The 25,765-nt window shown below is 41.8% G+C and overlaps 1 protein-coding gene and 1 pseudogene across 18 annotated transcripts in view; both read left to right on the forward strand.

The window, feature by feature from the left end:
• Magi2 (membrane associated guanylate kinase, WW and PDZ domain containing 2) overlaps positions 1 to 25,765 on the forward strand; it is a 1,485,406-nt gene that overhangs the window by 1,362,989 nt on the left and 96,652 nt on the right. For all 18 annotated transcript variants that reach the window (XM_006535743.4, XM_006535748.4, XM_006535745.4 and 15 more), the window contains 2 exons: positions 18,403 to 18,588; positions 19,972 to 20,146. In XM_006535743.4, the coding sequence (XP_006535806.1) occupies positions 18,403 to 18,588; positions 19,972 to 20,146 (361 nt within the window). The remainder of the gene's footprint in view (positions 1 to 18,402; positions 18,589 to 19,971; positions 20,147 to 25,765) is intronic.
• On the forward strand, positions 6,211 to 6,843 carry Gm3544 (predicted gene 3544; annotated as a pseudogene).

Genomic DNA, 25,765 nt, shown 5'->3' on the forward strand with positions numbered 1-25,765 from the left:
CGACTTCAACTTTACATTATACTTTTTCCCTAAAGACCAACAACACTAAAGATGTTTTCATGGTTCTTGTTTTTTGGGTTTTTTCCATCTATAGATCTTGGGTGAAGTATGATTTTGCTCTTGGTCTCTTCCCTCTGGAGGATAATTGTCATCTTGCTGTATGCATCTGGGGACTCCCTGGTCCGTTTGCATTTCTCATTTTAGCGAAATAAAAGTCATTTTGCAATAACAATCTCGCAAAATTATTGCAGAAACATAGTATGTAAAGTGTTGTTTAGTTAAAAGTGATAATGTGTGTAGCTGCAGTACCGAAAATACAAGTGTTGAAAGAAACTGTCCACAAACAGAGATGGAAAGTAAGCTACAGAGTGTGATGCTCACAAAGAGGAATACGCGTGAAGAGAACCACACACAAAACTCTCACGTGCTGAAACAATTTATTTAACCACTCGGCGGTCATACTGCAAGTTGTTTTCAAAGTTAATATATGATCTCCTGGCTCCTGGGTACTTCGCTTAAGGCCTTTTCATATTTGGAGTTTTTTTTTTCCTAATCATGCAAAATTAGACCATTTCAAGTTAAAGCATGCTATACCCTGTTAGTAAAACTTTGGCTTCAGTTAGGGCGGGGGAAACCCTGAAGTCAATAAATATTCATGTAATCTTGGGGATAACATATTGCAAAGGACAGCTGGCTCAGGAGGGATCATTTGCCTGGGCTAGTATCTGTTTCCATTTACATTAAGGAAATATTGCAAGAAGTTATTATCTGCCTCGGGGCTCGGGGGAATACAATGGAAGGCTGATAGTGCACCTGATTGCTTTTGACATTTGCAGATTGTAACAGGGAACCGTGTGATGATAGCCTAGTGACTTCTTACAAAACACAATTTCAGAGGCTGTGAAGGAAAAGGGAGCTGGCAGAGACAGAGCGTGTGGCATCTGTAAGAATGAGAAACGGGATTTGTCAGCGGCACCTGCTTGTAGCTATCAGTCATCCCTACTGGGCCGCTGAGAAATTACTCAGCACCAGGAACGTTGATGGGCGTGAAGTCTCCTGTGCTTTGATATGGGATACGGAGGAGAGATACAGATACGGAAGAGAGAAAGTGTGGTTTTATTGAGCATTTTAACCCCAAGCCCGTGTTGATAAAATATAATTGTATGACATTTAGAGAGCACTCGGAAGAGGTCAGTCGTCTGTGCTACAGGAAACAAACAACAGAAATTGTTTTTAGTATGAATTCATTATTATTTCTCATTTGTATTTCAAGTGGATTCCAAATCTCTTACTAAGGCCCCCAAAGTACTAAAGGCAGCAACTGAATACGGTCTTTAATTGATTTTTTCATTTGCTGATTGATGGTGGCAAAATGGAAATATGTTTATCACCTCCGATTTCTCAGACCCCATTGTAGTACAGTAGGAAAGGCGTCAGCAGGAGGAGGAGGGACAGAAGTAGGACAGGGCAGGAGTGGGTAGAGCAGGTTAAAGATTAAAAAAAGTAGCAACTTACTTTGCAAGTCAGAGAACAAAGACAGATGGAGAGACCACATATATACCCATTCTTTGTCTTTAGGAATTCTGAGAGGCTCAGAGCTGTAAAACCCAGGACAAAATAAAACATGAAGGTTTTTTTAAATCAAAACATCAGCAGGGTCAGTGAGGTGGCTCAGATGGTAAAGGGACTTACACACACACACACACACACACACACACACACACACAATAAGTAAATAAATGTTTAAGCAGTTTTAAATAGAAAAGCAAGTGCTGGCAATAAGCTGCACACGGCCCTGAGTTTTATCCCCAGCACCTCAAAAGAAAATTAGAGGGAGGTTATGGGGGGCTTTGGGGAAATGTATCTGAAATGTAAATGAAGAAAATATCTAATAAAAAAAACCAGAAAATTAGAGGCAGAAAAATAAGTAAAAAATGATAAGTATACAGCAGGAATACAGCCATCCTAGTCAGTTTTGTACTGTTATTATATAATACCACATAATGGACATCTTTAATAAACAAAAATTTATTGAAAATTCTAGGGTCTCCTGTGATTCCCAACTGTCTAAACTAGCATTATAATCACATAAAAGCAGAATACTATTTTTTATTAAAAAGAGCAATATTGTTAAAGAAAGAATTCTTAGATATTGAAATTATCATGACTAAATTAAATTTTTAGTATAAGCATTGGGGAATAAAATTAAATGAACTCTCATGTGAAACAGAACAAAAAAGAAGCATGAAGTCTTAGAGAAATGTTAAGAGAATTGCAGACCAATTTTGGAGGACGATAGCTAATGAAGAGCCGTAGCAAGAGAGAGCAGAGAAACACAGTAGGAATTATCAAAGACATTCTATAATGGGTGCTCCCAAGTATCTCATAGAAACAAGTCCTCATACCAACCACATCAAGTGCACTACAGCAAAACTTCAGGACACAAAAGGCCCAGAGTCAGTACTTACTAAACATTTTCTCCATGTCCCTAAAAGAAAGACAAGTGCATTAAATTTAAGAAGCAAGAAACTCTAATAGGCTGAGACTTAATACAGTCACTTCTCGGTATCCATGGAGACTGCTTGCAGGCTCTTATGCTATCAAACCACACAGATGCCCAAGTCATCTATGCTACAAGGGATGGCCACCATATGTTTTCCCCACATACTTCAAATCATCTCTAAATTGCTTACAATTCGTAAATCTGTATTAACATTTTATAAATGGTTGTGATTTGATCGAGGAACAAGACAAAGCTCATAATGATGAGAAGCACAGTCTGTGTGTATTCAGTACACACGTGGCTTTTATTTTAATGTGTGCTTGGTTGAATACATGCATGCAAAAGCCAAGGACAGAGCGGGCAACTGAAGCTGCACTGAATGTTCAGTTAGAGAGACACTGGAACGCCTCTGAGAAAAATCAGCTTTTAGTCTAGAACGGATGTAGCTTTCTAAGATAGAAATCATTCAAATATCATAATGACATTTTCAAACAATAATTAAAGAAATCACTTTCTTGCATGTATGGTTCCTAGAAGACTGTTGTACAATTTGCTTTAAAATGGACTTGTGTGGTCCTGAGGCTCCCTAGTCATGACCCCATCCATCCTAATTACCTAGCAACTCCCACACACACACACACCCCCATACCACTATAGCATGTGAATTTGGGTGATGAGTTTCCTACCTAGAAACTTAAGGACATAGATTCAATCCCAGCACTCGGGAGGCAGAGGCAGGCGGGTTTCTGAGTTCCAGGACAGCCTGGTCCATAGATTGAGTTCCAAGACAGCCAGGGCTACACAGAGAAGCCCCGTCTCAGAAAAACAAACAAACAAACAAACAAACAAAACAAACAGACAAACAAACAAAACCCATAGCAGTGCTATACCTCATGCCTGCAATTGTTTCATGGGTCTCATGCTTCTGTCACTGTGCCATTGTTGTTGCTGTGTTGTTGCTGAGGACATGGCATCTTGCTATTGTAAGAAAGAAGTTCTTAATATAAAAAGTTACTTATTTTTCCATCATTCCCAAATCAGTTTGCTATTTTGTTAGCAAGTCTTCCAAAAAGTGACAGCTTTAGTCACTGAGTCAGCTTCAACTCAATCAACAGCCACACCGTGGCAACTTCTACCCATAGACCGAACAGACAGGACTGTAGGTTTTATTGAGTGAAGAAAATGTTTATATTTTTGCCTGTGGCTTGAGTAAAAGTATAAAAGTGATGAAGATTTGCATTAGCAGCACCAAATTTTCTATTGCTACCTTTAGACCAAAGCAATTGTAAAAGGACGTTGTAGATTCCTAGGAATTGGTAATATAACTTCCAGGGATACTCAGAGAATAATAAATGCCTCTGTAGAAGAAAAAGTACCTGTTTTCCCATTCTCTGGTTACCCATGCTTCTCCTACATACTGGCTTGAAGATCATGTCTATGCAGATCTTTCCTTCATTCTTTTTTTTTTTTTTAGGTATTTTCCTCATTTACATTTTCAATGCTATCCCAAAGGTCCCCCATACACACACCCCCAATCCCCTACCCACCCACTCCCCCTTTTTGGCCCTGGCGTTCCCCTGTACTGGGGCATATAAAGTTTGCAAGTCCAATGGGCCTCTCTTTGCAGTGATGGCCGACTAGGCCATCTTTTGATACATATGCAGCTAAAGACAAGAGCTCCCAGGTACTGGTTAGTTCATATTGTTGTTCCACCTATAGGGTTGCAGTTCCCTATAGCTCCTTGGGTAATTTCTCTAGCTCCTCCATTAGGGGCCGTGTGACCCATCCAATAGCTGACTGTGATCATCCACTTCTGTGTTTCCTTCATTCTTAACACCATAATAATCTGAACATACTGTCAGACTCTAAAGAAATAGGTTCAAAGAATATATAAACTTCTCAAAATATGTATTGTTTTCATGTGGCATATGATAGCCTACTCAAACAGAACTACAAGAGAACATCAGCTTTGCAGAAGAGCTAGTAATGAGTGACTTGTTATGGAGGAATAATTTTTACCATGAGTTGAGAAGGGTAAGGTCACTTTAGAATTGTTGAATCAGTATATGAAGAATAAAGAGTTAACCTGTTAGGGGTGAGAGTCCTGAGTGTTATATCAGGAGTTTTGTGTGTACTACAATACACTCTACCACTGAAATCTAACCCTAAACTCATGAATAAGTGTATACTTAGCAGAAATTAGTTGAACCACATTTTCCTGTGATATTCATCAGAATGAGAAATGCAGTCATAAAAAGAGTTTGTTCTTTTCTTCACACCGCTGTCTTAGTTAGGGTTTCATGGCTGTGAAGAGACAGCATGACCAAGGCAACTCTTATAAAGGACAACATTTAATTGGGGCTGGCTTATAGGTTAAGAGGTTCAATCCATTATCATTAAGGCAGGAAACATAGCAGCATCCAGACAGGCATGGTGCAGGAGGAGCTGAGAGTTCTACATCTTCATCTAAAGGCAGACAGGAGAAGATGGGCATCCTCAGGCAGCCAGAGGGAAGCTCTCAAAGCCCACACCTACAGTGACACACTTCCTCCAACAAGGCCACACCTCCTCACAGTGCCATTTCCTGGGCCAAGCATAGTCAAACCACCACACCCACCCTTCTGATGATTTTTCTTGGTCCTTGTACCATATTCTCATTTACATATTCCATGGCAGATGGTAAAAACAGTGGTGTTACAACAAAGAAACTGTATGGACACAGTTACAAAGAATCAACTATAGAATTCTTAGAGCCCAATACAACATGAAAAATGTAAGGTCCCTGCCTAAAAATTACAGAGTATCCAGATGGTAACAGCAGACCATAAAACCAAATACTAGACTCTCTGAGTGGGTACTTGGGTGGCTACACAGGTCACACACACATGAAACCCTTTTGATAATCCTATCAGATCTTTCCAAACACCAAAACCATTCTAGGCCAGTTTTATGACCTAAGCTGGAATAATCATTTCTTACTACTTCCAGTTCAGCTAGCTTTCTTTCCATTACCCATTTATTTTCAACAGGTAGCTAAAGAAACTCTTTCAATTGATAGAAAATAAAAGCATTATCAGTTACATGTGCCTAAGGAAGGCTTCTCTCTAGCCAAATAATTAATGTTGACTATAGGATCCTTTTTACCCATGGAAGCATGAGTTCAGTTGGGTTCCCAAACTGCCAGTGATGGATCTCCTTGCCATTCCCCTGTCTGACCATCTGCCCATTACCAACTTCAGGGCAACTAAGCCATTTAACTACAAGAGAATGGCTCATAGGTGCTGGGGAAATATGCAGTCCTTAAAACACCAGCTGTCCCATTTGGGGTTTTGCAAATCAGTTATCTATGAATTTCAAGTTAGACATTTTCAGTCTTGGAATGCTGAATTTCAGAGTTCTAGAAGAAAACAAGGCACATGGGTAACTTTTTCTTAATTTTGCATATTTGTTTTATTTTATTTTATTTACTAAAATAAAATGCTTTCCCTTTTTCTTCAATCCCCTGGCGGCCAAGAAAAACTCTTTCAAAGGCCATTGACCACTCTTCAGGAAAGGACATCTAGCTGGATGGGTTTGTTATAAGAGAGTATACCGATCCAGAGCTTCTGGAAGAGATGGGAGCTAAGGAAAGGCTCAGCAGGCTCAGGTTTCTGCAGACAATAATAACCAGGTGTCTTCACCAGCTATTAAAGAGTATGCATGGGGGGGGGGGTCACGATGGGCAGCAAGATGGCTTCAGCCACCAGGGTCGTGCAGGTAGTGAAGCCACATGCTCCATTAATAAAGTTCCCTAAAAGAAGAGACAAACCTAAACTCAGTGCCTCAGAAGCTTTGGGGTCTGCTGCGCTCCCCTCCCACTCCTCTGTCATTTCACAGCATTCTAAAAGAAGTACATCCCGGATTTACTGATGCACCAGGGGCCACCAGACACTGCAGAAATGATAAAATCATTGCCTCAGAAATACAGAAGGAAACCTATGTCTCAAGAGGAAATGGAATTTATCCAGCGTGGGGGTTCAGAGTGATCGTGTGGCTGCTGCTTGTCACCAGTCAGAAGGATTCGCTTTGCAATAAAGGACTTCTACAATGTGAAATGAAAAGTCATACATTAAGCAACCTTAATAAATATTCTGTAAGCAGAATGAAGTATAGAAACCCCAGGTGGTCACTTGTATCTCCTACGTTATGTATCTTGGTCAGCTGTCCCACAAGCTGACCTGTACACTTATTAAAGTCTACATTTTTAAATGCTAGCCTATTAACTTGCTCTTGATTATGAAATGTTCCCAGCGATGAGCTATTAAAAGCACATAGTATCTAATAAATGTCCCTTTTCTGTTTGTTTAGATGTAAAGATAATTTATGAAAGATAAAAAAAAAAAAGAGTATGCACCCATGGGAACTGAGCTAACGCATCATCTCAGACAGCTAAGTCAGCCAAGCAGGCAAAGCATCTCTCCTGGCTCCCCGCATCCTGAAAGGGATGGGCCTCCTCCTTTTTGCCATCAGAGCTTTTCTATAAGGGAGTTACCGTGTACCTAGGGACACTCGGTTTGCCTTCTCCTTAGAGCAGCCTTTCCTTTCTTCACTGCTCTGAGTCCACACTTGGACCTAGTACTTAACTCTCCTCTGTCCTCTTACTACAGCCCACCTGTGCAATGAGTTTGCTATTTATGACTTGTTTTAAATATCTTATGCTTATCTCTGGTCTCTCGGATGTGACTTGAGTCTCCTGGGGACAAATCCCCGTGTTCTTATGCTTTCTTCCCCCCAAAGAGCCTAGCACAGTGCCTGCTACTAGGAAACTGCTGTGTAGGCAGGTGTTGCTTGATAAGCTGATGAGCCATCCTCCTGTCCCAACCCACAATTTCAAAACTATGTGATAGATAATTTTCTCAGCTTAGTGAAAGAAAAACAACTGGTATCATCCAATATTTTAAAAAAAAAAAAATCATGTCAGACTATAGATTCGAGTCCCAAACAAACTTTCCTGACTTGTCCAAGCAAATGTTTAACTTTCACCAGTGAGTGGAATTGTGGTGTAATGTCAGCATTTGGTATTGATTGCCTGTGAAGTATTTGTCTGTCAGAACGATCGCTCCTCTTGGAAATGTGACATGATTGATGCAGATCCACTTCTGCTGTCCTCCATACAGAAGGCCACTCTTCAGGGTCTGCTAACAAGGAGATAATTAAATGTAAACACCAATGACAAGCTTCCCTTTTTGTGAGGTGAAAACACCCAAGCAATGTGTAATGAAAATGCTGAAACGGTAGAAGAGGAGAACGGGGAACGATCTGACAAGCCCCTTCTCCCGGGACTCCAACACGGGGAGAAAGCAGCTGAGCGTGGTGGTGCATGCCTATAATCCCAGCACTCTGGAAGTAAGGCAGAGATGAGGGATGTTAGGAGATCAGCCTGGGATGCAGAGAGATCCAGCCAACTGGGCAACATAGCAAGACACTCTCAAACAGTTGGGTGGATAAACACACTTTAGTTATACAGAAACCAATAAACAAGCAGTCATGTTCTACGGTGGTAACACCTTCTTCATGGGAACTGACCTAGGGCAGAACTCCATGTACTCATTGGCTGGCCCAGTCCACTTTGTTGAAGCTGAGAGAACCTGAGGTGACCACACAGATCTAGTAAGAAAGCCCATGTAAAGGAAGAAGAGGAGCATTGTCTAATGTCATATCAATTGTCGCTAGAGATCCCAGACCTTTAGAACTTACAATGGAGAGAATCCAGGCAAAGAGACTTTTTTTGAATTTTCATAAGAAAAATGTGGTAGTGCTGGCCAATGGCAAAGCAGCAGACTCATCTCTGGGAGAGTACAAAGTGTATTTCAAAGAAAATGGTGTAGGATGAATAATTAAATCGGAAAGATGCATTTCTTTCTCTATAACTTTAGGTTTCCAATTAAAATTTCTGTCTACTAACATATCACTTCTTTCCCAAATGTCATTATGTCCAAAGCCAAACGATGGGCTGTGACTTTCCCCAAATATCTGTGTATTCTAAGCACATTGTGACAATAAGATTAATCCAAAGTGTTGATCTATGTTGCCTCCCATCAGATGGTGTCTGCAAGGAATGTGTCTAAATGGACTGCGTCCAGCAGCTACCTTAGTCATCGTTCTCCAAGAACTAATGAATCCCATTCATACCAATAATAGAAACCAAGGTCAGGGCCTCCTCCTTGCTCTGTAATTCCATTACCACCACACAGAAGGCACACGGGGGTCATAAGCTCGGCAGCCTTCATCACTGGGCAAATGGGACTACATTTTATTCCCAGGGATAGTCCTCTCTGGAAGCACCCTTGTCAAAGATCTGTTGTACATCAACACTGAATGTACTTGCATATGCAAGGTAAATGCCAAGAAAGAAAAGGTGAAGCTGCCTCAACTGCCAAGAGCCTCAAATACTGTTTGTATTTTAAAAAGATGCCACTAGAAGGCATTCGTCTCAAAACCATGTCCAGTGCTCCCAGTAACTGAGCACACGAAATTGAAGTTCATTCGGGTTTTATTTATAGCACTCTATCATTCTGTGTGGCTAAAATATCCATTTTAAGTTTTTCAAACATCATGCTAGCCACTGAAAGAAAGACAAAATACCCTTGAAATTATCACAAGCAAACAGTTCTATTTACGATGCCTTATGCTTCTTGAGATCTCAGGCAGCATGCTCTCAACAGCCAGGCAAGTCGGTCCCTGTCCCCTGTGGAATATAGCTTCCAGGTCCCACAGAGCCATCAGAAGAGAACCACCCCAAGGTTTGAGGCCACCACAGGCAAGGATTCCAGAATTGGCTTTGACCCTAGCATGTTTGCCTAACAGTAAATATGCTTGTGTTGTTTATTTTCATTGTTGCTGGGGAGGAGAATGTATTTTGAAACAGTTGGGATTTGATGCCCAGGAAATCCCAGGTGACACCGCACAGTGGAGAACAGAGTCAAATGAGGTGGAGCAGAGAGCCAGCCATCAGAGCCCATTTGTCAGTGTTCTGTAGTATATTTGTTAACTCCATTTCAGATGTCAGTGTTTCTCATAGCCCCCAAAATGTCAAGCAAAGAAATAGTACCATGATGTGAAGTCCTAACTGAACAGGAACTGAGGGCTGTCCAATTTCCTCCTCTTTCTTCTCTTCATACCTCACCTGTCAAAAGACAGCTGCATCAAAGGATCCCAGTCAAGCACAGTTTCTGGCCTCCACTCCAGATCCAAACTGCTCTGAACCTTTTGTAACTTCTGGGTTACAGGCAGGACATACTCCCAATAAAAGCAGCAGGCTGACTCACAAAGCAAACCATAGGTCAGACATCAAGAAAAGCCAAGAGAGGCAGGGTAGGTCCAGCGAGACCTCTGATGACTGGAGCCTAGATCACTGGAGCTCTGAGCCCTATTTGCCCTCTGTGGCCTGGGACAAATTACTAACTGCTTGTCTGCCTCCATTTCTTCCACTGAAAATTTATAATGATATCATTTACTTGATAGGATTAAAGGGCTACATTAAGTGCATGTAAATATAGCTACATGTATAAACAACTTTTTAATTAAATGTTAAACTTTAATGTTCATATAAAATAAATTTAAGTAAAAATAAATTTAAATATTGAATAAATAAATATCATTTAAAAAGTGCTGGTCTTATGTTCATAAATACTCAAAAGACATAGAAGCAATTGTTACTAGCCCTCAATAAATACTATGCTAGATAACCAAGATATCTGCACTACATTTATTTTCCTTTGAATAATTAACTATTAATGTCAAGTTGGTGTTTTCAACAAATATGTGCAATAGTCTTAATGGGAAAAAAACCTAGAAAAAGACAGAAGTGGCCTCATCTAGCATCTAAACTATTTTTATTGGATATTTTCTTTATTTATATTTCAAATGTTATCCCCTTTCCTGGTTTCCCCTCCGAAAAACACCCTACCCCTACCCTCTTCACCCTACCCCTGCTCACCAACCCACCAACTCCCACTTCCTGGCCCTGGTATTCCCTCACACTGGGGCATAGAGCCTTCATAGGACAAAGGGCCTCTCCTCCCATTGATGTCCCACTAGGCCATCCTCTGCTGCGTATGCAGCTGGAGCCATGAGTTCCATTATGTGTGCTGTTTGGTTGGTGGTTTAGTCCCTGGGAGTTCTGGGGGGGTGGGGGGTACTGGTTAGTTCATATTGTTGCTCCTCCTATGGGGCTGCAGACCCCTTCAGCTCCTCAGGTCCTTCCTCTAGCTCCTCCATTGGGGATCCTATACTCAGTCCAATGGATGGCTGTGAGCATCCACCTCTGTATTTGTGAGGCACTGGCAGAGCCTCTCAGGAGAGAGCTATATCAGGTTCCTGTCAGCAAGCACTTGTTGGCATCCACAATAGTGTCTGGGTTTGGTGGTTGTATATGGGATGGATTCTCAGGTGACTCAGTCTCTGGATGGTCATTTCTTCAGTCTCTACTCCACACTTTGTCTCTGTAACTCCTTCCATGGGTGTTTTGTTCCCCACCTTCTAAGATGGATAGAAGTATCTACACTATGGTCTTCCTTCTTCTCGAGTTTCATGTGGTTTGTAAATTGTATCTTCGGTATTCTGAGTTTCTAGGCTTCTGGGCTAATATCCACTTATCATGAGTGCATATCATATGAGTTCTTTTGTGATTGGGTTACCTCACTCAGGATAATATCCTCCAGATCCATCCATTTGCCTAAGAATTTCATAAATTCATTGTTTTTAATAGCTGAGTAGTACTGCATTGTGTAAATGTACCACATTTTCTGTATCCATTCTTCTGTTGAGGGGCATCTGGGTTCTTTCCAGCTTCTGGCTATTATAAATAAGGCTGCTATGAACATGGTGGAGCATGTGTCCTTATTACAAGTTGGAACATCTTCAGGTATATGCCCAGGAGAGGTATTGCGGGATCCTCCGATAGTACTATGTCCAATTTTCTAAGGAACCACCAAACTGATTTACAGAGTGGATTGTCGATTCTTGACCTTACATCATAAGCCACTAGTGTTCTGTTCAGGAAATTTCCCCCTGTGCCCATGTGTTTGAGGCTCTTCCCCACTTTCTCTTCTATTAGATTCAGTGTATCTGGTTTTATGTGGTGGTCCTTGACCCACTTGGACTTCAGCTTTGTACACAGAGATAAGAATGGGTTGATTTGCATTTTTCTACATGCTGACCACCAGTTGAACCAGCACCATTGGTTGAAAATGTTGTCTTTTTATTTTTTCCTACTGGATGCCTTTAGCTGCTTTGTCAAATATCAAGTGACCATATGTGTGTGGGTTCATTTCTGGGTCTTCAGTTCTATTCCACTGATCTTCCTGCCTGTCTCTGTACCAATACCATACAGTTTTAATCACTATTGCTCTGTAATACAGGTTGAGGTCAGGGATAGTGATTCCCCCAGAAGTTCTTCTATTGTTGAGAGTAGTTTTTGCTATCCTGTTTTTTTTTTTTTTTTTTTTTTTTTTTTTTTTTTTTTTTTTTTTGTCATTCCAAGTGAATTTGCAAATTGTTATTTCTAACTCTATGAAGAACTGATTTGTAATTTTGATGGGGATTGCATTGAATCTGTAGATTGCTTTTGGCAAGATGGACATTTTAACAATATTTACCCTGCCAATCTATGAGCATGCGAGATCTTTCCATCTTCTGAGATCTTCATTGATTTCTTTCTTCAGAGACTTGAAGTTCTTGTCATACAGATCTTTCACTTTTGGTTAGAGTCACACCAGGGTATGTAAAATTATTTGTGACTACTGTGAAAGGTGTTGTTTCCCTAATTTCTTTCTCAGCCTGTTTATTCTTTGAGTATAAGAAGGCTAATGGTTTGTTTCAGTTAATTTTATATGCAGCCACTTTGCAGAAGTTGTTTATCAGCTTTAGGAGTTTTCTAGTGGAATTTTGGGGGGGTCACAAGTATATGATCATATCATCTGCAAATAGTGATATTTTGACTTCTTCCTTTCCAATTTGTATCCCTTTGACCTCCTTTGGTTGTCTAATTGCTAGTCTACCTAGAACTTTTATAGTACTATGTTGAATAAATAGGGAGAAAATGGGCAGCCTTGTCTAGTCCCTGGTTTTAGTGGGATTGCTTCCATTTTCTCTCCATTTAATTTTATGTTGACTACTGGCTTGCTGTATATTGCTTTTACTCTGTTTAGGTCTGGGTCTTTCCAAGACTTTTAACATGAAGGGATGCTGAATTTTGTCAAATGTTTTCTCGGCATCTAATGAAATGATCATGTGGGTTTTTTTCTTTGAGTTTGTATATATAGTGGATTATGTTGAAGGATTTCTATATATTGAACCATCCCTGCATCCCTGGAATGAAGCCTACTTGATCATGGTGAAGATCGTTTTGATGTGTTCTTGGATTCAGTTGGCAAGAATTTTATTGAGTATTTTTGCATCAGTGTTCATAAGGGAGATTGGTCTGAAGTTCTCTTTCTTTCTTGGGTCTTTGTGTGGTTTAGGTATAAGTGCAATTGTGGCTTCACGGAACGAATTGGTGAGTGTTCCTTCTGTTTCTATTTTGTGGAATAGTTTGAAGAGTATTCTGATTAGGTCTTCTTTAAAGGTCTGATAAAACTTCTCCACTAAACCCATCTGGTCCTGGGCTTTTTTTGGTTGGGAGACTATTAATGACTGCTTCTATTTCTTTAGGGGCTATGGGACTGTTTAGATGGTTTATCTGATCCTATTTTAACTTTGGCACCTCATATGTGTTTAGAAAATTGTCCATTTAATCCAGACTTTCCAATTTAGTTGAGAATAAACTTTTTTGTAGTAGGATCTAATGATGTTTTGGATTTCCACCCTTTCCATTGTTATATCTCCCTTTTCATTTCTGATTTTATTAATTTATATACTGTCTCTGTGCCCTCTGGTTAGTCTGGCTAAGGGTTTATCAATCTTGTTGATTTTCTCAAAGAACCAGCTCCTGGTTTTGTTGATTCTTTATATAGTTCTTTTTATTTCTATTTGGTTGATTTCATCCCTGAGTTTGATTATTTCCTGCTGTCTACTCCTCTTGGGTGCATTTGCTTCTTTTTGTTCTAGAACTCTCAGGTGTGCTGTCAAGCTGCTAGTGTATGCTCTCTCTAGTTTCTCTTTGGAGGCACTCAGAGCTATGAGTTTTCCTCTTAGGACTGCTTTCATTATGTCCCATAAGTTTGGATATGTTATGGTTTCATTTTCATTAAGCTCTAAATGTCTTTAATTTCTTTCTTTATTTCTTCCTTGACCAACTTATCATTGAGTAGAGCATTGTTCAGCTTCCATGTGTGTTTACCATTGTTTTTGTTGTTATTGTTATTGAAGACCAGCCTTAGTCCATGGTGATCTGATAGGGTGCGTGAGATTATTTCAATCTTCTTGTGTCTGTGGAGGCCTCTTTTGTGAACAATTGTATGGTCAGTTTTGGAGAAGGTACCATGAGGTGCTGAGAAGAAGGTATATTCTTTTACTTTAGGATAAAATGTTTTATAAATATCTGTTAGATCCATTTGGTTCATAACTTCTGTTAGTTTCATTGTGTCGCTGTTTACTTTCTGTTTCCAGGATCTGTCCATTGCTGAGAGTGGGATGTTAAGTCTCCCACTATTATTGTGTGGGGTCCAATGTGTGCTTTGAGCTTTAGTAAAGTTTCTTTTATGAATATGGGTGCCCTTGCATTTGGAGTGTAGATGTTCAGAATTGAGAGTTTATATTGGTAGATTTTTTTCTTTGACCAGTATGAAATGTCCTTCCTTATTCTTTTTTATAACTTTTGGTCGAAAGTCAATATTATTCAATATTAGAATGCTTGTTTTTTGGGACCATTTGCTTGGAAAATTGTTTTCTAGCCCTTTACTCTGACATAGCGTCTGTCTTTGTCACTGAGGTGTGTTTCCTATATGCAGCAAAGTGTTGAGTACTATTTACATATCCAGTCTGTTAGTCTATGTCTGTCTTTTTATTGGGGGACTGAGTCCATTGATGTTAAGAGATATTAAGGAAAAGTGATTGTTACTTACTGTTATTTTTGTTGTTAGAGGTGGAAGTATATTTGTGTGGCTATCATCTTTTGGGTTTGTTGAAAGATTATTTTCTTGCTTTTTCTAGGCTATAGTTTCCTTCCTTGTGTTGGTGTTTTCCATCTATTATCCTTTGTAAGGTTAGATTTGTGGAAAGATATTGTGTAAATTTGGTTTTGTCATGACATATCTTGGTTTCTCCATCTATGGTAATTGAGAGTTTGGCTGGGTGTAATAGCCTGGGCTGGCATTTGTGTTCTCTTAGGGTCTGTATGACATCTGTCCAGGATCTTCTGGATTTCAAAGTCTCTGGTGGAAAATCTGGTGTAATTCTGATAGGTCTGCCTTTATATGTTACTTGACTGTTTTCTCTTACTGATTTTAATATTCTTTCTTTGTTTATGGGAGGAATTTCTTTTCTGGTCCAGTCTATTTGGAGTTCTGTAGGCTTCTTGTATTTTCACGGGCATCTCTTTCTTTTAGGTTAGGAAAGTTTTCTTCTAAAATTTTGTTGAAGATATTTACTGGTCCTTTAATTTGGGAATCTTCACTCTGTTCTATACCTATTATCCTTAGATTTGATCTTCTAATTGTGTCCTGGATTTCCTGGATGTTTTGGGTTAGAAGCTTTTTGCTTTATGCATTTTCTCTGACTGTTGTTTCAATGTTTTCTATGGTATCTTCTGCCCCTGAGATTCTCTCTTCTATCTCTTGTATTCTGTTGGTGATGCTTGCACCTGTGACTCCTGATCTCTTTCCTAGGTTTTCTAACTCCAAGGTTGTCTCCCTTTGTGATTTCTTTATTGTTTCTATTTCCATTTTTAGATCTTGGATTTTTTTTTTTCCTTTGCCTCTTTGATTGTGTTTTCCTGTAATTCTTTAAGGGACTTTTGTGTTTCCTCTTTAAGGGCTTCTAGCTGTTTACCTGTGTTCTCCTGTATTTCTTCCAAAGAGTTATTTATGCCCTTCTTAAAGTCCTCTATCAACATCATGAGAAGTGATTTTAGATCTGGGTCTTGCTTTTCTGGTATGTTGGTGTATCCAGGGCTTGCTATGGTGGGAGAATTGGGTTCTGATGATGCCAAGTAACCTTGGTTTCTTTTGCTTATGTTCTTATGCTTGCCTCCCACCATCTGAATAACTCTAGTGCTGCCTGCCCTTGCTATCTGACTGGAGCCTGTCATTCCTGTAATCCTGGTTGTGTCAGAACTCCTCATAGTCTAGCTGTCTTTGTGATCCTGTGACTCCAGGATCCTGTAATCCTGAGATTCTGGGTGTGTCAGAGTTCCTGGGAGCCAAGCTGCCTCTGGGACCCTGAGATCCTGGTGTGACTAAGCTCCTGGGATCCTGGAATCCTGTGATCCTGAGTGTGCTAGATTGCCTGGGAGTCGAGCCTCCTCTGTGGGCTATGGGGCTGGCTGCAGAGTTCTCATCCAAGGTAAACCAGCACAGACCAGATGGAACCCGAGCTACTGATTGGGCTGGATTCCTGTGTCCCTGGATCCTGCTGGTTCAAGTTACTCCTGGTGGTGTTGGAACAGATGTGTCCTACTCACCCCCGATTCTTAGATCCACTTCTCTTTTTCTTAAATGAAGCTGTTTCCCATGTGATGCTTAGAGGATGGTACTCTTCATATGCCTTTAGTTTCAGTGTTTCTAAGTTATCCCATATAGAAAGAAACCAAGATCTTACACGCAAGTACGTGCATGCACACATACAAACACACACACACAGGGAAGGGAGAGGGAGGGGGAGGGGAGGGGGAAGGGGAGGAGAGGGAGAGAACCGGGCACTGTACTTCTGGCTAGATCGCTCATCTAGTTCTCAGAACCACTGTGAGTTATTATCCCAATAAGAGTTAGAGAACAGTTAAGAGATTTTAGACAACTTCCCAAACATCACAGGATAGACATAAGTGTACACATTTATGGGCAGGAAAGCCAAATCATTTCTGGATCATTCTAAGAACTATTGAGTATAGAAAGGGGAAACAAGGCAGAAAAATATCTTCTCCTCCTAATTATGATTGACAGCTAAACACCTTGGAATACCTACATTATTTCTTACATTTATTCCTTTTAGCATGTGTGTGCATGTCTATGCATATGCCTACCTATGTGGCTGTGTGTGTGCACATACATGCACTTGTGCACAAGGATCACAGAGTACCTATGAAGATCTGATGACCACTCTCAGGCCTCTCTTCCTGCCTTGTGAGATCTGGAGATTAAACTCAAGTCCTGAGCCTGGGCTCTACCTGATGAACTACCTCACTGGTCATATATATATATAAATCAGTAGTTGTTATTACATTTCTGCCTGAGAAATATAGCCTATGACTCTAAGGTAATCATTAGTAAACACTAAATAGTGCTCTCTTAATTAAACCCATTAGTGCTTATGGGAAATAAAAATGTGTTTGGGCTCAAACCTGATGAGTTTCACTTCAGGGACACAAGCTTGGCCAATATTTTTCTATGCTGTCTGTAACCTTTCACAGTACAGAGTGAGCAAGGTCCTAGTTCATTAACTCACTGATTGTCCTTCCTCTCTGTGGTTATTAGTTGATGATTCCACCCTTCACTGTAACTAATACACAAAATGGAGAGTTCCAGGTGTAGCCATCCTTAGAGACGACTCTGAACGTGGGCTGCACCTTTCTCTGTTTCTGCCCATTAGATCAGTACCCAACCCATCAACAGTTTTCTCTGTTACAAGTTCTATGAAGGGACACACAGGAACACTGTGCACTGCTGAGGTTAAACTCAAGACACAGTTACCTTGGTAGGTTACCACCACCACCACCATTTACACTAAAAGTCAATCAACCTGCTAGAAAAATATGCATCCCTGTGTATCTGGTTCTTCTCAAACATACAAACAAAAGTCGAAAATAGAACGTGTTCATTGTTTTAAAGAAATATATAGAAGTTACGCCAGCTCTAAAACTTTTAAAATATTTTAAGTTCTCAACAGTTGGAATACATCTTCTGATTAATGAAGGGTCATTGTTTAAAGGGCAGGTTGGGGTTTTGTTTTGTTTTTGTTTTTGTTTTTTTGTTTTTTTGTTAATTTTTGTTTTTTCTTTCTTGTGATCCTTCCTAGTGTGTCTTTGCCACCAATGACATCTCAGATTCAATAAAGTCCTTGAATTAGCACTTGACATTAGCATGTTCCCAGGTCACCTTGTGAAGTGGAAAGGGAGAAATGATAGAAAACATGCTGCCCTGAAACTGAAACAGACCTAGGAGTGGTGAATTCTGCCATTTAGCCAGGCAGCTGCTCCCAGGATTAACGGGTACCGAGGGGTCTCCCCTTTCTTCCACTCAATAAAACGGAGATATAAATTAAGTTCCTGTCCCTAATTGTACCTTTCTGCACCACCATCTCCGAAATTCGAGCTCCTTTTACACATTCTGCCACACCTGTGGTTCTCAAGCTCTGGTATGTACCAGGCTTTCCCAAGAAGCTGCTTAGAAATCCACAGTCCTTGTCTCTCGTCTAGACATCCAGATTCTGAGGTTCGGATATGGCCCAGAGATCTGATCTTCACATGAGTTTGATACCTCTCAAAATTCCAGAACCTCGGGTGTTTGGGTTTAGAATGGGCCTATCACTTCGAAGGACTGGAGTTAAGGAACTTTGGTTTTAGTAGTACACACAGAATCACAGCTAGTAGAAAAAGTTGTGATGCGAAGCCAGAGATACTGATGAGGGAAAAACTTCTGATGTTGCACTGTTTGTCTTAAGCTGGAACTGAAAGGTAGAACATGCGCTGGTGATGTCCCTGATACCTATTTCTGTTTTTTTGTTTGTTTGTTTTGTTTTGTTTTGTTTTGTTTTGTTTTGTTTAGCTGTGCCCCATAAAATTGGACGAATCATTGATGGGAGCCCTGCAGATCGCTGTGCCAAACTCAAAGTGGGCGACCGTATCTTAGCAGTCAACGGCCAGTCTATCATCAACATGCCTCACGCTGACATTGTGAAGCTCATCAAGGACGCCGGTCTCAGTGTCACCCTTCGCATCATTCCTCAGGAGGGTGAGTGCCTTAGGTGGCCTTCCAGAGAGACAGACCATAGACACACTCACCTGGCATTCTGAGCCTGCACATCAGCTCTGTGGCACTGCAGGTCCCGTGGTATGAATCCCAAGGCTCAGGGTTATCAGAGCCCACCCTGGAGTTTCAGGCATACTTGTTTTATGGAGATGTTAAGCTGGAACTTACTCAACCCAGCAGGTAGCAATACAAACCTGAGCAGTAGCCAGCAACCTGACTTAGATCATTAGGTCATTAGTATCTGGTACTGTCTAGAGACAATTTTGACCGTTGAGGTTGGGGTGGGATATGACTGTCAGCTAGTGCGTAGACATCAGAGATGCTTTGCAACTTCCTTATGATGCTCACGACAATGCTCCACCCAACATTTGGAGAAGACAGAGAAGTGATTCGTGTCAGAATGCAAATAGGTCACCTCCCTTTGTTACCCAACTACAAAAATGGAGAGACAGACAGACAAACAGACAGACAGACCGATGATAGTGGCCATAGTTTTTGTCTGTCATTTGAAGACATCAATCTGTAAAAGACAAGTCAGAGAAAATGAACTGTGAGCAAGAATCTCACGGCCCCGGGAAGCTTCTCCACCCTCTCAGTCTGGAGCATTGGCTCTGGCTTTACCCTGACGAGTGAGGCTCGTTTGCATTGAAATTTTGTATTGTTATGAGAGAAAAGAAATCAAGAAGCAGTTTTTGAATAGCTTTACAAGTCTCCCTGTGTGCAGAGTGAGTGCTTTTTTCTTTCTGGAGAACTGCACAGAGAACTCTCCGTAAGACTGGTGAGAGACCAGAGAAGAGGTTGTAACAGCATTTACTAGCTGACACAGCCAGCCATCTCCCTATTCGCACTCTGGAAGCCTGGTAAGAGTTCTTGATCTGGGAGAGGTAACACACTCCATAAACCCAGCTCCTTAAGGTGGAGTTAGGCTGCTCGATCCAGCATGAGCTGGGCTACAGAATGAGGCTGTATTGAAAAGGAAAGAAAGGAAGAGAAACTAAATCAAAAGGTGTTAACTAGAACATTTCTCTCAGCAAGAAATTCCTGTATTTTTAGCATATTAGAATGTGCTTGTACCTTTGAATTGTTTTCTTGTGGTTTTAACACGTTTTTACTTAGTTGGTTTGCTTCTGTGACTTTTCCTTCCAACAAAATGGCAAGGCTGCTCATAACTTTACCCAGTAGCAGTTATAATCAATGAAAGAACACTCCTTCCAGGAATGGTGTGGACCTTAATAAGTTTAGCCTGCTAGGGAAAAGCCCCACAGAAACTAAAATGACCAAGGAGGCACCAAGTCTCAGCCTCTGTTTACTTCTTGCCTCTGATCAGATACCAACCTAACCACATCTGTTGCCTTGGTTCATCAGAGCTCAACAGCCCAACATCAGCACCCAGTTCAGAGAAACAGAGCCCCATGGCCCAGCAGCACAGCCCTCTGGCCCAGCAGAGTCCTCTGGCCCAGCCAAGCCCCGCCACCCCCAACAGCCCAGTCGCACAGCCAGCTCCTCCCCAACCTCTCCAGCTGCAAGGACACGAAAATAGGTAAGGTTTCACCTCTGACTTTTCTGACTCTGAGAGGGGAAGGGGGAGCGGGTGGGGGAACACGAAAGAATTCCTGAGAACCGTTTAGGACACAGATGGGAGGGAGATTTTCATATGCAGTTGAAATTACTATGTGGACTGTTAGATGGTTTCAGAGGGAGGAAGGAGGGAGGGAGGGAGGAAGGGAGAGAAGGAGGGAGAGAGAGAGGGAGAGAGGGAAGGAGAGAGAGAGAGAATGTGTATCATGCTGAGTACATTGTTTCATTAGTGAATATAGCTCAGCATCTGCCCTGCACGGTAGGTAGGAACTTCTCTGCAGGACCGCTAAGCCATGGCAGAGGAGCTGGGTTAGCTACCTGAGAGCATTAGGAGCTTCTAGAGTAAGAACACAGGAGAGAGCTCCAAGCATGGTTCTCCAAGGCCAGGGTTGGTGTGGAATAAGGTATGGGGAGAGCTAGAGATGGCTCATTGAGAGTGATGGAAGCCACCCTTGAAGGCTCTGGTAAGAATATTCAAAGTCCTCATGTTTGTCCTAGTAGAGTGGAGAGGCTGGCAAATGCCATCACTGTGCTGTCTTTTATGAAACTGACACTTGTACCTAGAGAGCAAGCAGACAGGAGGCTGGCAGGGAAAAGAGTAGAAGGGGGTGGGAGCTGTTGTGATCATAAAAAGATAAAGAAATATAAGAAAATGTTCTATCAGGGTGTGGGGGAGGGGGTGCCTCTGCAGACCCATGCCAAGGCATCCCTTCTCCCTGAGGTATAGTATAGAATAGAGTTTATTCAGGGCATGGGGAGGGGAGTTAAGAGGGTAGTAGAGGCAGAGAAAGGCAGAGAGGAGGAGAGAGTAGTAGAGGCCGGCCCTGACTACTTGGAGAGATGGGGGGAGGGGGTGGGGAGGGGGGAGAAAGGGGCAAGAGGCAAGAGTATGAGTAAGAGAATAAGAGAGGGAGAGGGGCCAAGCAACCCCTTTTATAGTGGGGCTGGGCTACCTGGCTATTGCCAGGTAACTGGGTGGAGGAGCTTACCTGGCTGGCTAGACAAAATACCAACAGGGGCTGCAGGAAAACATTGAGCCACAAATAGGGTCCTTTGGAACACAATGACACCACATGGAGGGCAGGAGAGGAGGAAGGACTCCTCCACAATCATAACTTTACATTGCCCTCCCCCAACCTACTGAGAGTCATCCATCCCTACATAGGGACCTCCTGAACTAGTAACATGATTAAGGCTCTTTGAGGCTCTAGAAGACAGAAGTGACATATGAAAATGGTATTGTCTTATTGTGACTTGTGTGCAACAGAAAACCTGGCTTGGGTTGAGCCATTAAAGAAATAGGTAAGGGTGTGGTCCCAGGTGTTTTTCTTCCTTCCTACTGGATAAAAGTAGAACACATCTGCATGTGAATGCCCCCTTAGCCTTTCCAGCCCAGCATTTTGGTGACAGCTGCTTCCCCTGTGCCCTCCCCGCCCCCAGTAAAGACAGAGTCAGACTTTTTTGGCCTTCAGAGCTCTCTGACCCTGTCACTCACACCACTTCCAAACAGTGGTTTTCTCTGTACCACGGGTGACATTTCCATAAAACCCATTCTGCTACGATTTCCCAATGTGCTTTCACGGAAAACTGAGTGCCTGGCTGTCCTTGGCTGCTTATGTTTTAAATGTATGCTCGGGAAAAGAGAAGCCCCATTGAGCAAATGATGCAGAGGTAAGAGCCTGACAACCCAGAGTTAAGTCCTGGTTGCCTGGGTAATGAGCTCCAGCTGTGCTTGTGAACACCAGAACACCACATGTTATGGGGACAGATTGCACTGGCTCTCCTCCGGATTCATCTGAGAGTCCAGAGGGAGGGCCTGAGCACACCTGCAGTCCCTCAGCCAGTCTCAGACTGGCTCTTAGCTTTGCCATTGTAGATGAATTTTGTAACCCTCGTCTTCTTTCAGAGTGCAACTGCCCTACACTTGGGTCTTGCTTCTAGAGGTGGATGGGCAATCTCATCTCTACTGGCTAGTTAACTCTCCTGGTCCACTGGCCATCATCTCTCCAGAGAAGGTTCTCCTATCATGCTGAGCAAGGCGTGAGAATATATTAAAGGACCCTGGAGAGAAGATCTGGCTAAGCCACTGTAGGGACCTGGCTTACAGCTGGGGCCTCCTCTGTCGCCCTCATGGAACCAATGATCTTTGTAAACACTTTTTTCTTTTACTAAATCTGGCATTAGCATATTTACATGATTCAAATTTTTATAAATCACCAACATATTTCTTTCAGTAACATGTAGAACCTTTAATAGGCCTGTGCACAAGTTCCCTGGCTTATATTTTTATTGTAACTGGAAACTCACATATGTATGAACAAAAAGATTCAATGATTTTACAGCTATCAGAAACATTTTCATAGTCTCCTCCAAAGACCGCCATGGTGTCAAAGGAAAACTCTGCCTATTTGTACATCAGTCTGGAAATGCTGCCAAAGCAGTTCATGAACCAACTTCTTCTACGCAAGGCATGCCCACCAACACGTCAGAGAGAGCCATTTCCCACACAAGAGCAGGGTAAACTAGAAGGGCAATCTCAATGAGTATTCCCATTTTGCAAACTAGATAAGTGCTGTTGTGTACTGTCTCATTTACTCCCATATCAACTTCGTACACTCCCCTACGTTCTCAGGAATCACAGAATAGTTCTGAGATGATTATACATGAAAGTGAGAAAATAAAAAGGAAAAGAACTGCCAGGTGTGGTGGCACACACCTTTAATCCCAGCACTCAGGAGGCAGAGGCAGGCGGATTTCTGAGTTCGAGGCCAGCCTGGTCTACAGAGTGAGTTCCAGGAAAGCCAGAGCTACACAGAGAAACCCTGTCTCAAAAAAAACAAACAAAAAAAAAAACCCAAAAAACAAAAACAAAACAAACAAACAAACAAAAGGAGGAAAAGATCTACTACAGAATGTATTCCAAAACTAAGTATGAAGAAAAGAGTTCTCTTCTCCAACAAGGGTCATCGATCTGTGCCATTTAAAACCACAAGGCCCTGGAGGAGCTCTGGAAAACGTCTTCCTTCAAACACCTTGAACCCTACATACTCAAGGCTGGAAATGATTATTTTCTAAATTTAGTTAAAATACAAATACATTGTTTCTTCTGTTCCTCCTTCCTGCCGCTCCCATTTCCAGCTCCTCTCCCAAATTATCAGCCGCCCCCTCTTTATCCATATATATATATATATAAACAAATAGCACATAAATACAGCCTGCTGGGTCCCTTCAGTGTTGCCGGGATGTGTAGGCTTCTAGAGCTGACCACTCAGTACTGGATAACCAGTCAGGAAACTCATGACTGGGGAAGAGCTCTTCTTCTCTCAGCCATCATTAATTGCCTGTAGCTCTTGAGCTCTCATGATCTCCCACCCCTGGAAGTGGTTCAGAAGAGGCTCACATTCTCTGGAAGATCTCCTGGGCAGCATTTCTTAGTCTTGGAACTTTAGCACACCATAAAAGCTTACTAGACTTTACTATTTGCCATCTGTCTTTATCATCTCTAAAGTATCTTTAGCGATAGAATTAACAGCTACAAGTGCTAGGTTGGTGACCTTCCTTTATATGTAAAATAACTTTTAAGAAGAGTGCACGAGTATGGGGTGTGTGTGTGTGTGTGTGTGTGTGTGTGTGTGCATCTTCATCTGTATGTGGGCATGAATCTCCAAGCATGTGCAGAGGCCAGAAGTTCATTGGATATGTTTCTAAACCAAGTTTGCATCTTACTATTTTGTAAAAGGGTCTATGTCTAACCCCAGACTCACCAGTTGGTTAGATTGTTGGGGGAAGCCAGGCCCATGGACCCTTCCATTTCTACCTGACTAGTGCTGAGATCCCAGGTCCAGGCTGCTGTGCCTGGGTTTACATGGGTCCTGAGTTTATGCAGCAAGCACTTTACCACCTTACCCATCTTCCTTGCCCGGAGCAAGGCTTTTCCTCTTAATTTTTAATAATGAATCCTATATTTTCCACAAAGTGAAATGTTTCACATATTCAGCCCAACCTAATTTTTGCTCTAGCCAGTGTATCACTCAAAGTTAGCAACATTCATAAAAAATTAAGTACATTTTGCTTGTTAAAGAACTCTTTGCATCCTCACACATGACAATGGAAGAGAGGGGTGTTTGATGCTCAGTGGCCAGGACGACAGCTGCGACAAGCTTCGCTGGTTCTATTTCTAGTCACTGTCTAATCTTTGGGGAGATTCTCACATTTCATCGTATTTAACTCTACCTCATGACACAGCTGGTTGGAAATAGAGTGCATAATGGATATTTCATACCAATACCATACAGACCATAAAAATAAAACGGCCCTCCTATAACTTAAAATAGTGCAACACCCAAATCACCAAGCTAGCGATTTCTAGAGGGGAACCAACACACACTGCAAGTATCACCCAGTTCCTCCCCTTTTATTCAATGCACGCTTTTGCATAGTTGAGCATCTTGTTCAAGTGGTACTTTAAATGATTCTGTTCACAGCTTGCACCTTGGTAGGGGAAAGGGGTGGGGGTTGAGGGATGAAGCAAAGCCTGATTTATACAACTCCTAGAAAGAGTGTCTCCCCTCTCTTCAGGGTTAAGTAAAAATTGAAACTACTTACTGACTCCATCCCTGGAAGCCCAATAATTAAGTCTGTTGTCCTAAACTCCCACTGTGCCTGGCAAACATTGAGTTATAGTAGTGGCAGTTGTTCGGGTGGAATTTTAAAATAATGTTTGTTAGTAATCAGCACTAGCGAGAGCTTAAACCAGTGACGAAGCATCTCCTAATGACTGTGAAGTTCTACAATCTTCGAACCTCTCCTCTGTGTGAAGTATTTCCTTAATTCCACAAGGCCTAGTAGTATACACCTGCAATCTGGCCACTCAGGAGGCTGATGGAGGCATATCACAAATTCAAGACCAACCTGGGCTGTATAGTAGGCATTGTCTAAAATAAATAAATTTAAAGGACTTTGCTCATTCTTCAGAATATTGCTTTAGTCTAATGGCATCTGTATTGCAGCATCAGGCAATGAAATATTACATTAAGTGTCTTTCTCTATCCCATGGTGCTGATCTTACCCACATGCATATGATCCCAGAATGCCTGGGGTTGGCTGTCATGCCCCTTGTGGTCTGGGAGCACCCATAGCTTAGAGCAGTGGGAAAGCCTGAAGATTATTCAGCTGCTACTGTGTGTATTAGTCCTCTCTGTGTTTATCAGCATGTAAGGACTAACAGTAAGCCAGAAATGAATGTTGTCCTGGGCTACTTTGCCTCTCTTCCCATCACATGACCACAGTAAAATCCAGTGCTGATCCTGGTAACTGTGCTTTCACGTTTAAACCTCTGGAACATAACCCCCCCCCCTTATTTTTTTCCCAATAAGCCAGTGACTCTGGGCCTGCATTGTATTCTATGATCATGCCTTACTACCACTCCTTTAACATCTGAAGTGCTCAAAAAGATACAGTTTAGTAGTTGAATAGCCCTGGATGGGGGCTGGAGAGATGTCAGTGTCTCAGAGCACTGGGTCTTGCAGAGGACTGGGGTTCAGTTCCCAGTGTGTACGTAGTGCCTCAGGGTTCTTCATAA

This window comes from Mus musculus, chromosome 5, assembly GCF_000001635.26.
Source record: "Mus musculus strain C57BL/6J chromosome 5, GRCm38.p6 C57BL/6J".
NCBI classification, from domain to species: Eukaryota; Metazoa; Chordata; class Mammalia; order Rodentia; family Muridae; genus Mus; species Mus musculus.